This window comes from Lepidochelys kempii, chromosome 1 (assembly GCF_965140265.1).
Source record: "Lepidochelys kempii isolate rLepKem1 chromosome 1, rLepKem1.hap2, whole genome shotgun sequence".
Classification (NCBI taxonomy): Eukaryota; Metazoa; Chordata; order Testudines; family Cheloniidae; genus Lepidochelys; species Lepidochelys kempii.
The window spans coordinates 242892122-242907802 of NC_133256.1; the positions used below are offsets into that span (position 1 = coordinate 242892122).

At 41.9% G+C, this 15681-nt stretch overlaps 1 protein-coding gene across 3 annotated transcripts in view; it reads right to left on the reverse strand.

The window, feature by feature from the left end:
* Positions 1 to 4237: 4237 nt before the first annotated feature.
* IPO8 (importin 8) overlaps positions 4238 to 15681 on the reverse strand; it is a 68637-nt gene continuing 57193 nt past the window's right edge. For all 3 annotated transcript variants that reach the window (XM_073321276.1, XM_073321291.1, XM_073321284.1), the window contains 4 exons: positions 12653 to 12858; positions 9428 to 9649; positions 8442 to 8558; positions 4238 to 7652 (listed from right to left, as the gene is read on the reverse strand). In XM_073321276.1, coding sequence (XP_073177377.1) covers positions 7555 to 7652; positions 8442 to 8558; positions 9428 to 9649; positions 12653 to 12858 — 643 coding nt within the window. In that variant the 3' untranslated portion in view covers positions 4238 to 7554. The remainder of the gene's footprint in view (positions 7653 to 8441; positions 8559 to 9427; positions 9650 to 12652; positions 12859 to 15681) is intronic.

The following is a 15681-nucleotide window of genomic DNA, read 5'->3' on the forward strand; positions in this document are numbered from 1 at the left end:
GCTGCCTGAAAGGCCTCTGGTGTGGACGGCACTGCTAGGTGCTGAATGCCTCTGCCACTTTCCAGGGTAGCAGGCAGGTCCTGGAGTGGGCTAGCCTGCTCAGCAGGAGCTGGGGCCCGACCTCCGTCCGGAGGTGAAGAGCTGCCCCTCATGGGTCTTTGTTCTCCTCCAGCCCTCTCCTTCCCTTTATGGGACGCAGGAGAATGGCCCCTCCTGGCCTTTCTTTGATTTCTAATTGGTACAGAGAAGGGGGTTTGACGCTGGTCCATCTCAGCAAATAAATAGACACATAGATCATAGAATATCAAGGTTGGAAGGGACCTCAGGAGGTCATCTAGTCCAACCCCCTGCTCAAAGCCAGGAATTACATTTTTCACAAATCCCCAATTTTTGCCCCATATCCTAAACGGCCCCCTCAAGGATTGAACTCACAACCCTGGGTTTAAGCAGGCCAATGCTCAAACCACTGAGCTATCCCTCCCCCGCTATTGCTACATCAGTGTGAAAGAAAGTATTAACTCTGAATTTGTGAAAAATGTAATTCCTGGCTATTTTTGCAAGTAGATTTTTTTAAAGCAATATGAAAAGAGACTACAAATGAGATTAATGTGGCATGTGCCATAAGAGGGGGAAAAAAAACCCCCTAACCAATAACATTAATATTGAAAATGATTTAGGAGTTTAAAAGTATACAGTACCACATTCCGCATGTTCGGAAAAGCTTCTGCTTGTAATTTCTCCAAATATATAGAACTGTTCCTTGGGTATATATCTAGCAGAGCTAACCAAAATTAAGAACCGTGTATATGATCTAAAACATAATGAGAAATTGATCTCATTATTTCAAATGGACACTTTCTTAATGCCCATATCACCACATATTTAAATTCCATGGGGGATTTTCTGAATTGCTGTTCCCAAAATCTGGTCAGGTAATGGCTGGTCAGTTGGCTGCGATCCTTGGAACACTAAATAGGGTTAAGGACCCCTACTGCAGACACCCACAGACAATCTTGAAGAAAGGATACAATAGGATTGAATACCCTTTGCAAACACTAGTGCTAATAGTTCAGCTACAGTCTAGAGTAAGTTTGTTAAATGTTTTTGAGGAAAGAGTCACATCTATTACCTAGTAGACAGTGTGTGACCGGGAGGAGTGTACGGAAAGGGGAACCCAATTAGGAGGCTGAGTCAAGAAGAGGCTGGAGCACCTCCTGAAGTGACAGAGGGGCTCCAGAGAGAGAGATGGAGCACAAAGGCAGGAAGGGGAATCAACCATGCAGAGCTAATACCCAAAACAACCAGGAGGAGGCAACATCTCTGGTAAGTAGAGCCCCTCTCTCACTCCAGGAGCTGCTCCAGCCTCTTCTTGACTCAGCCCTCTAATTGGGTTCCCCTTCGCCCGTGGCTTCTGTCTTTTCTATCCACATGTCACCAGGCAGTCCACATACCCACTGCCCTGATCCTGGCACTCCAACAAGTAACTCAGGAAGTCTGCCCCTCAAACAGTACCACTCTGCAATGGTTGGTAGGAGAACCCAGGCCCACCCTCTACTCTGGGTTCCATTCTAGGGCCCTTTAGTGAACAGGTAAGGTGTGCATCTCCACAACCTTATTACTCTTCCCCATGACTCCTTCCTACGAGGCTTCTTCTCCCTTGCCTCATGGAGGGGGACTGCAGGCTTCCTTCCTGCTGCCTTCATACTGTTGCCAACCTCCTGGCTTTGTAGAAGCACCACCTGTTCCCTCACAGGAGAGCCCCCTTCTAATTATATTCCTCCAGCTTAAGTCTCCCCCTTTGCAGCCTAATTGGTTGATTGGGCCCAATTCAGCCCTCTCAGAGTCAGCTTGGAAAGTACACCCCAACACAGCCAGCCAAATTTTGACTTGCTCTCTCACTTGTCAGGCTGTCAAATTCAGTCTCCAGAGCAAGACTGCACATTGACTCAGCTGATCCTGTCTTAAAAGGCAAATGAGTATGTCTGCAGACAGCATCCCAATTAGATGCATGGACCAGGGATGTCTCTGCCAGTCCAAAGCAAAAGATATATTTAGATCTACCTTCCTTTATAAATTATTTTGTTTTCACCAGTAATGGCATTAGAGGATAATATATATATTAAGCAGGCAACTTGCCCACATGCTCAGGGTTTAGCTGATTGCCATATTTGGAGTTGGGAACAAATTTTCCCCCAGGGCAGATTGGCAGAGGCCCTGTGGTTTTTTGCCTTCCTCTGCAGCGTGGGGCACGGGTCACTTGCTCGAAGATTCTCTGCACCTTGAAGTCTTTAAACCACGATTTGAGGACTTCAATAGCTCAGACATAGTTTAGGGGTTTGTTACAGGAGTTGGTGGGTGAGATTCCGTGGCCTGCGTTGTGCAGGTCAGACTAGACGATCATAATGGTCCCTTCTGACCTTAAAGTCTATGATTCTAACTGAACCAGTCTATATATTCTCTCTATATCTAAGGCTTTCTGATCTTTTCCTGGAATAGGGTCTCCGGACCTTTGCTGTTTTTGTAAATGACAACACCCCACTTGCTTTGATCACATGTAACATTTCAAGGAGAGAGTGTTGTCTACACCTGTATAAAGTGCTTTTCTGCTCAATCAAGCAGCTGTTAAGGTACCTGCATTATGTGCTTTGCTGGAATTGGGGAAATATGATTCTCTGCCCACCTGAAGAGCAACAAAGCCTCCTGAACTGAGAACAATTGAAGAAGCAGAGACATGGGGAGTTGCCCACAGTACTGGCTGACATTAACAAGAGATGGCACAGAACTTTAACTAGAAGGTGTAACTTTTTCCTTCTTTCTGATAAAGATCAAGTTCTATGCACCAACCATTCATCTATGTTAGCGCCACATTTGGCAAGACTGGCCTCTTTCACAATCAGGACTCTGCGTATTCTGACCTACCTGTGTCATGGATAGCACCCTACCAAATTCATGGTCCATTTTTATAAATGTCATGGTCATAGCATTTTTAAAATCTTGAATTTCATGGTTTCAAATATTTAAATCTTCAATTTCATAGTGTTGTAACAAAGTATGAATATTGTGACAAAATGACCGATGTTGGAACGGTGGGTCCCGCACTTCTCATGGTGGGGGGGGCTAGGATGCAACTCCCTTGCCCCTGCTCTTGGGGAGCGAGGGCCCTGTTACTGGTAAAGGAGGGAAGCGGGGAAGGGGTCTGGGTTTGCTCCTCACTCTGAGCCCCAACCCCTCTCATCCCCTGTGGGTTTCTTACCCTCTTCGGTAGGGTTACCCTCGGTCGTTGATGCTCAGGGAGGGAGTCTCCCTGCCCTGCTGGGACAGGTTCCCCCTTTCTCTGGTCTTTCAATTCTCAGCAACACACCTCCAAACTCCAATCCTCTCTCCACCCTGTCTGCCTAAAGCAGGGTTGTTGTTTTTTATATGGTTCCTGACAGGACCTTAATTGGCTACAGGTGATCAAATTAACCTGTAGTAACCTTCCCTAGTCTACAGGAAATCATGCCTTAATTAGCCTAGGGCTTATATATCTCCCCTTGGCCACTCTCCCACTGCTCCTTGGCCTGCTCTATCACAATATGTATTTTAAAATGGCAAAATATAAACATGAAAAGTCCTTAAATCAGAGTTTATCAAACGGTGGTTCTAACACAAAAGGGGGTCGTCAAGCTATTGTCTGCACTGCCTACAGAGCTGGGTGGCCAGAGAGCAGCAGCAGCTAGCCGGCTGTCCAGCTCTGAAGGCAGCCGTGCAGAAATCAGGCTGGCATGGTATAGTGTTGCCTGATGGGCTCCAAAATCCTACAGTTCCGATGGCTGCTCTTGTCTACTAACGTGTGATGTAATCTAACACTCAGTAGAGACTAAATTTCTCCACCTGGACAAATGGCAGATTCTGAAGTAGTAAATCACTTATTTCCATACCTCCTCTCTCACAGCCCCCACCCTCAAAACACCCTCTTCCCACTGAAGCAAAGAATCTTACTAGGACACTCGACAGAACATGGTTTACATATTTTGACCCAGACTCTGCCAAAGCATGTCAACTGTAATCACTGTACATTTTCTTCAGTTTGGTATCCTGCTTTCTTCCTGGAGCTAGTCATTTTGGTTGTAGAGTTTGCTTTGTTGCAAAAACAGACTGTACTCTTCCCCCTTCAAAAAAAGACTCCACCAAAGCAAAAAGAGGAAACCAAAAGAATAATAAGAATAACCAGAAGTTTAAGAATGACAAAACAGCATTTGAAATTTCACACCCAGGACCGGTTAATTTATCTGAAAAACATCTTTTACCACATCAGTTAACACTTGCTATAATTATAACCTACACAAATCTAATGTCATACTTAAGCACCCATAGCATCCATACAGTCACCTTCACACGGCGTGAATGCTGGCACAGGGCAGCAAAGGTTACTTTTATCAACCTTTGTTTTATTTGACAATACATTCATAGGTCTCTGCATTTCTAAGGGCAACTACATCTTGCTCAGTTCAATGTTGCTGGTATCTGACGTTCCATGATTACCCTGGCTTCAACATGAGACAGCAATGCACATTTGTACTAAATGTAGTACATGCTGGACACATCTCAAGAAGAAATCCCTACAATCCCTTACCTATTATGATTGTGTATGAATGCACATTTATCACATTAAAAGAGAACCACATGTAAAAGGGGAGTCTGGAGCCCAATAAATCTTGGACTATTTCTTTAATTGATACCGTGTCAAAAAGGGTATAAATTTATGTTTGTTTTTTTGCCAGTAGAAACATTTACTCAATCTCATGGGAAGGAGAAAGCTAGTTACCCTTTTGTGCACCATATCCTAAAATCTCCCCTCTGACCACAACTGTGAGATTCCAAATAGCAATTCAAGTCCATTGTAAGAAACATCTGGATGAAATCTTCTTGGCAGTTCATTTGAAAAGTATACAAGCAGCAGCGTTAAGGGAACAACCAAGACTCAGAGGGGTGGACACAAGGACAGCGCTATACAGTGGTAGATTTCTGCTTGAACATGTTAACTTCTGAAAACTACAAAAAAATCACTTTTGTTCTTCGTTCTGGAGGGAGGAGAGGCTTTGAAGGAAATCCCACTGACTGACCATCAACATTTTATACATAAATGAACACAGGGCTTAAAAATTCCATTTGCCAGATGCCCAATGGCGAAAAGGAAGCTTCCACCGCCAAATATGTGTGGAGAAATCAATGCCACCGACTTCTGAATAATTTTTGTTTAGAATTGAGAACAAGTTTCTAGCTTTTTATGGTTGTAAAGAAACCCCCAACTGTGAACTGAATGTAAAGTGATGTAGTATGAAGTGTTGTCTCCCTCACATGCTAGATGGATATCTCCAGACCTAAATCTTGGAAAGTGACCAATGACTTTTTCAAAAAGTACCAAGCCTCTGCCCTCTTTGAAGAGTCTGATATTGGACATCCAAAATCACCACTCACTTTATTAGCAAAGGCACTGGGGCCTGAATTTTCAAGTGTTCAAAGTGTTCTCAGGCTTTAGTGGAATGAAAGCAGATCTAAGCGACATGATAGTTTTTCACTGCTGCACCCAGGGTTTTGAATAGCAGCAGTGAAAACTATCAAGAACCAAGTTTCAGAGTAGCAGCCGTGTTAGTCTGTATTCACAAGAAGAAAAGGAGTACTTGTGGCACCTTCGAGACTAACAAATCGGATGAAGTGAGCTGTAGCTCACGAAAGCTTATGCTCAAATAAATTTGTTAGTCTCGAAGGTGCCACAAGTCCTCCTTTTCTTTTTATCAAGAACCAAGTCAATTTCATTCTGGGGCTGCTTTGAAAAAAACTAAGCAGTGGCAGAGAAGGCCATTGGAGAGGACCTAACAATGAGGCTGAGGGAGGGGTAAAGTAGCAGACACATGACTCCCACAGCAGTAGGCAGGAAGGCGGAAGAGGGCTAAAGCAGCAGAGGACCTCTCTCCACCCCGCAGTTCTAGCAGGCAGAAGATTCTGGGGCAGGAGGAGGGAAAAACAGGAGAGGTGTATTTTCACAGCTGGGCAGTAGGAGAGACAGGTTAGTATAAAAGATGAGAGTCCTGAGCAGGGTCCAAGGACAGCACCCTTCCCCGTAGCTGAAGAAGTGATGGGAAGGGAAGGAAGAGTTGAGCTTTTTCAATTGGGTACCACCCCAGGCAAAGAGCTTTTCACCTTTCATGTCAGTCTTGGGGTAACAGTTGCCTAGTAAACACTTTCAAGCCCTGAACAAGTGATCAGACACAAAAAAGACATGAAACATGGATTAAAGATTCTACCTTCAATCTTCATTTTAAAATATTTAACCATTTTAATGTATCCCCATCATTTCCACTATAACTTTAACCTCTTAGTTATAGAAGAAGGGTTTCCGTGCACATCAGTATTTAGCTGGGTGTCTGCTTAAGACAAGTTTCACTGTACGAACACACACACAATTAGGTATTTGTGTATATTTGAGTATAAGAGACTGATGTTTTAAACGTGGGAAAAATTAAACATGGCTAAGTTACAGCATTGGGAGAGGAGCCAGATGGGATGCAGAGTAGAAATTCAGACATAAAAAAAAAGCAAGATTTGGATCTGCTTTCCCCTCCACTAAGATAAATTATTGCTCTAAAATGGTATGGATCCCAGTTGTTCAGTACGATAGCTGGAATGATAATGAATCACTAAAGGAAAAGAATTTACAGGGTCCCAAAATAAAACCCAATATTCAGCAATAAAGGAGACAAGTTGTCATGTAGCTCATCTACTCGCAAGGGCCAGAGATTGATCACTCACACACTTATGGAGATGGAAACTATTTGGTATCAGCGTCTGTTTTGATCTGAACCTGCCAGGGCATGAGTGCCATTACAACGCAAGTGGGCGGTCTTAATGGAGAGATCTCAAGGACGTGGGCTGAGGTGACTGTTGCCTCAAGGGAAAAACCTGCTTTTTGGTAAGAACCCTTGAAAGCCCCAGAGTATGCTTTACAATTCCAAAAGAATGCCCAACATACAAAGGTCTACACCAAGGAGGGAAGTTGAGATGATGTTTCTGAAACCAGCAATGTATATACAATTAACAAACAACTAAGTCATGTAGTACAAGACAGATAGTAGGAAAACATGGAACCAAGGCTTACAGTGCATCTAGAAGAATCCTTACACTTAAAAAAATTACGATACACTCAAATTCATTTGTTCAGATAATCCATATACAACAGAAGGCACTGTTATCCATATGAATCCATCAGTTCTGCACAGCAAAAACCTGAGAAGTGCAACTCAACTAGATTCAACCTAGCCCCTCCCAGTCATTCAGTTTCCTTGAGGGCAGATGTTTTCTTTTCAGTCCATCAAATTATAAAAACACCACAAGAATTTGAACATTACAGTAGCTGGCTAGAAAGAGCAGTCTGGGGGAGAAAACACACTGCTGTCTCCAAGGGAAACCATCTGGAGCATCAGATTACCCTCCCCCTCACACTCAAAAGTCATGACTGTTTTATAATAAAATGTAATGATGAAACCATTCCCAGAGTCCTTTGCAGTTTCTCCTTCAGTTGCCTCCAGGAGCATTTCCACCAAAGTTAAATGCTGTGATCAGTCCTTTGTTGTCAAACGTGTAGCCACTTTGTTGTTCTATCGTTTTAGTCTCTAGAATTCACAGAAGAGAAAGAAAAGGGGTATAAAAAAGTAGAGAGCAATTGCGTCTGATCTACATAGTCCTGTGCGGAATAGGAAGCTTGTGGAACAAACTCTATTGACCAAGACTTCATTCTCAGATCTGCCACGGCAGGGATAAATTGCAGATTAGATTTTTTTTTTTTAAAATAACATTTCACACCCCTCTCTAGGGCAGAAGTTGAAAGATTAATTTATTATGAAATAATTATACATGACATTGCTCTGCATGCTCCTCGGTTTAATGACCTTATTTCCATCAATGCAGTAATCGACCTACTCACCACGGTGTCTTCACTGCAGTGAGTCGATTGCTGCCGCTCCCCCGTCGACTCCGCCTGCATCTCTCACAGTGGTGGAGTACAGGAGTCGACAGGAGAGTACTCGGGGGTCAATTTATCATGTCTAGACTAGATGCAATAAATCAACCCCCGCTGGATCGATTGCTACCCGCCGATCCGGTAGGTAGTATAGACATACCCTTAATCTACTTTTTATGTGAAAAATCCATCTGAAAATCTAGCTCAGTCCCTATTTAAACAACTATATCTGGCAGATAGAAGTCTACAAATTAGAGGCAATGTTAATCTCTACGTGAGATTCATCTCAGTGCAGAGACAGCATAAGCCTCCGCAAACCTCCTCTAAGACAAGTAGTGCACAGGGATTCACGTTGGCCTACTGCACCCTATCTAATTGTTACAGAGGCACATTCTGTTCCAGAGTCCCTACAACACATAACAGCCCAAGAGAAATGACTGACCTGCAGCACTTCGCCGGTGTTCTGCTAATGTGTAAATTTCCTGTAATTGTTTCTTCTGATCATCGCTCAGTGGTGCTGTCAGTGAGTGGTACCAGACTGCATCCCGGATCTGAACCGCTGTCAAAACAAGGAGTGGATGCAAAATGATTATCAACCTGTGTTTTAAGACTATTTCAGAAGGACAAGATGAAAAAGATATAGAGATAAAAAGAGATCTGTGAGTGTGGTTAAAAACACAGACCTCACACCTCAACACTGGCTTGGCACCTCTGTCAGCTTCTCAGACCACAGATGAAGTTGGCCTATTTCCAAAAGGTTTGGGGTTTGAGGAGCTTAAAATTAAGCATGTGCTTGAGAGCTTTCTGGAAACAGGGACTTAATGATGTTTCAAAGTGTGCCCAATATTCACAGCCATGTTCAATTTCACGGTCAAAATGCATCTGTTATGCTGAAAATTAGACTCATTTCAAAGTTAAAAATAAAACTATAGTTGTTAAAACTTCTGGACAGGAGAAAAAAGCTTTTTCCTTTAGGGTTTTGACAGTTTAGAAAATGACTAATCCTTCTATCTGAGCACTCAAAAGACGCTGAAGTAGTTTAGGCCCTATAATTTAGGTTTTGTCTGAAAAATTGCAATAGAGATAGTATGAACAGAAATTATTTCAGGACTTTTTCAGTTAGAACACCTGTTCAGCTATAGATGTATCCACGAGTGTGTGCTAGCCAAAGATTTCATGGTTATGTTAGAACAGGAGAATCAGAAAGTGAAACTCATTAGAAGAAAGGGGGGAAATTTTCAAAAATCCAAGTTCAGGTAAATCAGCACAAATGGTGAAGCAAACATACAAAAAAGATCTTAGGTTATTTTTTCAGTTTTAATAGTGCAAGAGGTTACTAACACCGCAGATAAGGATTTTAAACAATTATTAACATGAGTGTCTCTGAATGATCATATTACACAATTATGCATACAGGCATGTACGTACTTAACAGTGCTTGTGTAAAAAACTGATATTCATCTACACCATCTTCAAGGTCAAGAGGAGTGCTAAATCCTTCTAGAGCAGTTTCTTCCAATGCATCTTCATCCCAGTCATCATCGTCATCGTCATCCTCATCTTCATCTTCTCCACCACCACCTCCTCCATGATTCTCTTGCATTGCCTGACCCACTTCGTTTGTCTCCTCTTCGTCACTTGGGATCTCTTCTGCAAATGTATCAACATTTTTCTTTTTAAAGTCATCATATGCTTTCAGTAATTATAAATATTAAGGGACAAAACATGTATATGTACATTTTTGGCCAGAAAAGGGACAATTTTTAAAAAAACCAAAACCTAGAAGATGTGAAAAAGGAAGCCACCAAAATATTTCATACATTTCAGAGCACAGTTATGCTTTGTTTCTAATAACACCTTGGAAGTGTGAAACTGAAATTTGTTCTCACATGTACCCAATTAGTTTGTGAGTAAAAGACTGAGCAAAACAGCAACGTTTCTCTTTTAAATTAATATAAATGGCCTGTCATTTTGCTTTTTAATAAAATACAGCAAATAAAGACTTACTTGGACTTTACAAACATATACACTTAAATTTGTCAAATTTATTGCATACCAACCTTTAGAGCGCTCTCTTAACTGCACACACTTAAAACAACTTCCCTTGGCTGTTTTACCCAGCTTCGTATTTACGAAACAGCAATCATACCCTGAACCAAAAACCTGAAATCGAAGTTCCAAACATCGCTATTTCTGACTTAAGCAAGGTCTCGAGTTAGTATGCCAAAATATCTAAGAAATATTTTCAAGAACAGAACGGGGGGCTAAAAACAGCGTTTCAAGTTTTTCTTTTGTCAGCTGGAGGAAGTAAGTGGAATTGGTCATATCTGCTACGGGCTTATGGAGAGCAATCTGGAATGGGTGGGACTGGGGGTTTTAGGCAAATCACAGTCCAGAGATCTGAGTAGCACATGGCTACTGGACTGATTGTGCTGCTACTGTACCACATTCTTATGCTCAATAAGCAGAGGCAACTCAATTTAATTACAGTTATGTCTGAAACTTGCACCTCTTAAAAGCATTTCATTTGTACCCATCTTAAGCATTAGAGCCTACAATGGTTTTATCTCATACTGCAAATTAGATATATTCGGACAATAAAATAATCTGTCATTAATGCTGTGTAATATACACTCTCCCGTTCGGCAAATTCTCTGGATTTTTTTTTCCTTTTCGCCTGATAGATTAGGAGGAGGCCTCTCTGCCACAGGAATCTTGATCATCGCAATTCCTGCTTTGTAAACCTGTCCTGAAGGCTCTTTGTGCCAGGGTGGATTGATTTAAACCAAGTAATTTACATCACTGAGTCTGATCACGATTTAAACAGTAAGCAGGAAACTTGGATATAAATAATTGATTTTAATCTCATTTTGCATTTATTTATTTTCCTAAAGAAAGACTGATTCTCATTGGTTGGTAGCATGTTGATTTGCAACAAAATATAGCCTTTCCATTAAATTTGGTACATTTTGCTAACCAGGCGTATATACTATCTATACACAGTTATTTAAGGAATTTGTGATAAACTCAGGACAGACAGCTGCAAGGGGCAGGGGGAGGGGAGGTGTAGAAAACAGTCCCAGAAGGTTAAAAGGCCCTTCTCCCTATCAACTGAGGAGGGGTAACCACAGGTCAATCAGGTTCAGCTGAGAAGGGAGTTATCTGAGATCAATTAGGATCAGCTGATTCAAACTAAGGGCTGCCTGAGACCTTTTTTAAACCCTCCCTTGTTGGGAGAAAGGTGGGGGGAGTCAAGTGGCCAGTAGTAGCAAGCTTCACCAGGAGGGAAGGCTGCATTCCCTCCCATAAGGGAGAAAAAACAACCTAAAAGACTAGCTGAGAGAAGGAGTGGACTGCCCCTGTGCAGCCAAGACGGACTGTTTTACCCCAAGCCCATCTCACCAGGGCTAAAAACAGCTGAGTTTGGTCAGACCGAGAAGGTGCCTTGCCACAAATTATATAGATTAATTTACATTCATTCACATTCTTAATTTTTATATTTTATGATGTTAGAAAATGGTAAATGATGCAATTACTAGAGGATTTTCTTTTTTACTCAAGATTTGTGTCAATCTCTATTAAGATTGGAACTTGGAATTCAATTAAAAGTGCACAAAAAGAGCACTTTAAAGTTGTTTTATTAAACAAAACTACCTCAAATATGTTGGGTACAATAGAATGAAGTTCATCAAAACACGGTTTTCCATGTAAAATGGATTTATCAAACAAAGGAAGCATTATCTGTAGCTAGTTAATTCAATTGATTGTTTCTGCCCTTCAAGTTTTTAGAACTAGTAGATCTCATCTTCTCACACCTAGTTTTTATTCATAGATTATCAGAGGAAAACAAGCTTTTATGCTTTTTTCAGCTCACAATTGGTTTCTTAACTTTGAATGAACTAATCATTGAACTGAACTAGTTGATTAAACTAAAATGAAGAAAATATTTTCTGCTCCTGCAGAAGAAGCTACTGCTATCAAAAGCTGGTTTAGCACGTCAACCAACTCTGGTTCTAGATGCCGAGCCAATGACTTCACTAGTTCAGTGGTTTGACTTTCCTTACAACTTAAAATTAATTGTAAATAAATTTTCATTTAAAAATAAACCTATATTATTTAAATCAAAAACTCCCATTTAAATTAAAATATCAGGTTTTTTCAAAAAGTCATTTTTTAATCCACCTTTCCTTTTGCCACCCTTCATCTGGGAAAAGATGACTTTCCAGAGATCTCTTCCAAGGCCATTATCATTGCTTTTTAAGTTAGTGGAAGAGGTAGCTACTGGGGACATTTTTTTCCCAGGGACCAAGAATGCTGCCTCCACAGCACTGCCAAATTTCTGTTGGCCTATTAGTCAGGAGTCTCCTGCATGCTGGTTTACAGAGCACATTTGTGATCAGGCACCTAGATTTGCAGCTTTTATTATTTTCCAACAAAACTGCCCTTGCAGGAAGAGTGACATAGATACACCCAAAAGGGCTTTAGCATTAATTTTAAGAGGAATGACCAGTTCACAAAAGCATCTTTCCAAGCATCCAATAAACCAGACCAATTCAGCAGACTGGCTGAAGAGTCTTAAAATGAACAGTCATTTCATACACATTTAAAATTAAATCCAGACAAAATCCACAATGTGGAAATGGGAGATTTTACCATTATCTTCTGCATCGTGTTTTTCGTCTTTAGCCTGGTCTTCATGTTCCGTAAATTCTCGAGTAGCACACACTTGTTTTAATCCCAGAAACAGGAGCAGGATTGAAGGAACAATCTGGGCAGCCACAGCATCTACCGCAGGAGGTCGGTTTTGCAATTCCATTAGGATGCTCAGTCCTATTATACACATCTTTCTGTCATGAAGTCTAAAACAATGCAAATATATTACATGAGGAACGGGTCCCTTTGTATAGACTACAGAGGACTCAGGAGCAGAGTTACAATACTAAACAACAGCTCTAAATATATTATTCCGCTAGGCTTTTAAATGCAAAATTCCCAGTAGCAAGTACGGCATGTAATAACTGATTGCTCACCTATCACATACTGGCTAACTTCCTAGAGCTGTTGATTGGGATTCTCAAATACAAAGAAATGTAATGCTAAATAAACATGGTTAATGATGTAATTGATCTGATTTTCAGTAAAGCGGTGGATGCAGTACATCACTAAACTGGACTGGAAAATCTATCTGAATTGGTTTAAATAGGAGTACTGTCATATGGATTGAAAACTGGTAAAAAAAAAAAGGACCATAAGCAAAGAGCAATGACCTACAGTAATATACTGAATTGGGGGGGGGGGGGGCAGGTGAGCTGATGGAGTGCCACAGGGGCTGGTTTTATTTAAACCAGAGGTTCTCAAACTGTGGGTCAGGATCCCAATGTGGGTCACGACCCCCTTTAAATGCGGTCGCCAGGACTGGCTTAGACTTGCTGGGGCTTGGAGCTGAAGCCTGAGCCACACTGCCCAGGGCCAAAGCCAAAGCCCGAGGGCTTCAGCAGGACTCAGGTTACAGGACCCCTGTCTGGGGCTCAGGCTTTGGCCCCCCCACCTGGGGCAGTGGGGCTTGGGCAGGCTCAGGCTTTGGTCCCCCCTCCGGGGGTCGCGAAGTAATTTTTGTTGTCAGAAGGGGGTCGCAGTGCAATGAAGTTTGAGAACCCCTGATTTAAACAGTCCAAATTGTACATTACATTTGGAGATTACATTTAATTGAGAGACGTTGCAAATATCAATGAGATGAAAGAAATAATTCAAAGGCATCCAGAATAATGGACCAGGAGACTCAATCAGGAAAAATGCAAATTAACACACCTGGGGAAAAGTAATCCAAAGATATTCTATGGGAGGTAGTTGGTTGGAAAGTGGCAGCTGAAAGATCCCCAATATTGACCGTATGCAGGAAATTAGGTAAGAGCTTATAACACAATCACTTTTTTTTTTTAAGTGCTTTTGGGCTGCATAAGCAAAAGCATCACAATTGCCATCAGAACAGGGGTAAATCCTTATCTACTGTCTGACACTCTTTAGTCTGCACTTAGAATACTGGGTAGTACTAGAAACACTGTTCAACTGTATTTCTGACTATAAGGCATTTCGCTATTAAAGGAACTCTGTTTTTAAAAATTCTCAGTGACTGACAGCTTTGTGCAGAACTCCAGATAGGACAAGAAATATCCTGCAGGAAAGATAATTTTCCCTGAGCTACCTTAAAAGATGTTCTGCCAACCTGGCTGGCAGGTTCTCATTCCCTTGCTCCTCCATGCAACACAGCAGTCCTATCCAGTTTCCTGGATCCACTCCAGAATGTTATTGCTAACAAAACTGTAACGGGGTGGGAAAGAGGAAAGGATAAAAGGGGTAGTAATCCCTTTTTAGTTGTCTGATCATAAGATGTTTTCAGCTGGTAACAAACTGGCCATTTTCCATAGTCTCAACATGGTTACATTTCTCATATGGTGTGGCCATGCAAGTTATGACATCTAACAAAACAAAGGCTCTTGAGAGACACTTTTGTTGCAGAGTTAGTATTTCTTAGAACTAGAAGGATGGGTCAATGCATGTAGAGACTGGGGAAACTAACAGGATGCACATTTAAAACAATATTGTAATAGCAAGGTCTGCAATAAAACTTACAGGGAGACAGCCATTTTACCCATTTTAAAAAAGCTCCTACAATTCCATTCCTAGTCAAAGGCCACACATACCATGGTATTAAGTCATAGAATCATAGAATATCAGGGTTGGAAGGGACCTCAGGAGGTCATCTAGTCCAACCCCCTGCTCAAAGCATGACCAATCCCCAACTATATCATCCCAGCCAGGGCTTTGTCAAGCCTGACCTTAAAAACTTCTGAGGAAGGTGATTCCACCACCTCCCTAGGTAACGCATTCCAGTGTTTCACCACACTCCTAGTGAAAAAACTTTTCCTAATATCCAACCTAAACCTCCCCCGCTGCAACTTGAGACCATTACTCCTTGTTCTGTCATCTGCTACCACTGAGAACAGTCTAGAGCCATCCCCTTTGGAACCCCCTTTCAGGTAGTTGAAAGCAGCTATCAAATCCCCCCTCATTCTTCTCTTCCGCAGATTAAACAATCCCATTTCCCTCAGCCTCTCCTCATAAGTCATGTGTTCCAGTCCCCTAATCATTTTTGTTGCCCTCCGCTGGACTCTTTCCAATTTTTCCACATCCTTCTTGTAGTGTGGGGCCCAAAACTGGACACAGTATCCAGATGAGGCCTCACCAGTGTCGAATAGAGGGGAACGATCACATCCCTCAATCTGCTGGCAATGCCCCTACGTATACAGCCCAAAATGCCATTGGCCTTCTTGGCAACAAGGGCACACTGTTGACTCATATCCAGCTTCTTGTCCACTGTAATCCCTAGGTCCTTTTCTGCAGAACTGCTGCCGAGCCATTCGGTCCCTAGTATGTAGCGGTGCATGGGATTCTTCCGTCCTAGGTGCAGGACTCTGCACTTATCCTTATTGAACCTCATCAGATTTCTTTTGGCCCAATCCTCTAATTTGTCTAGGGCCTTCTGTATCCTATCCCTACCCTCCAGCGTATCTACCTCTCCTCCCAGTTTAGTCATAAGATTTCATAAGAAATCTACACAATTTATACATTCTCTGTATGTATCTTTACCAAGCTGCAAACTCCATTCTGAATATGCAGTACTT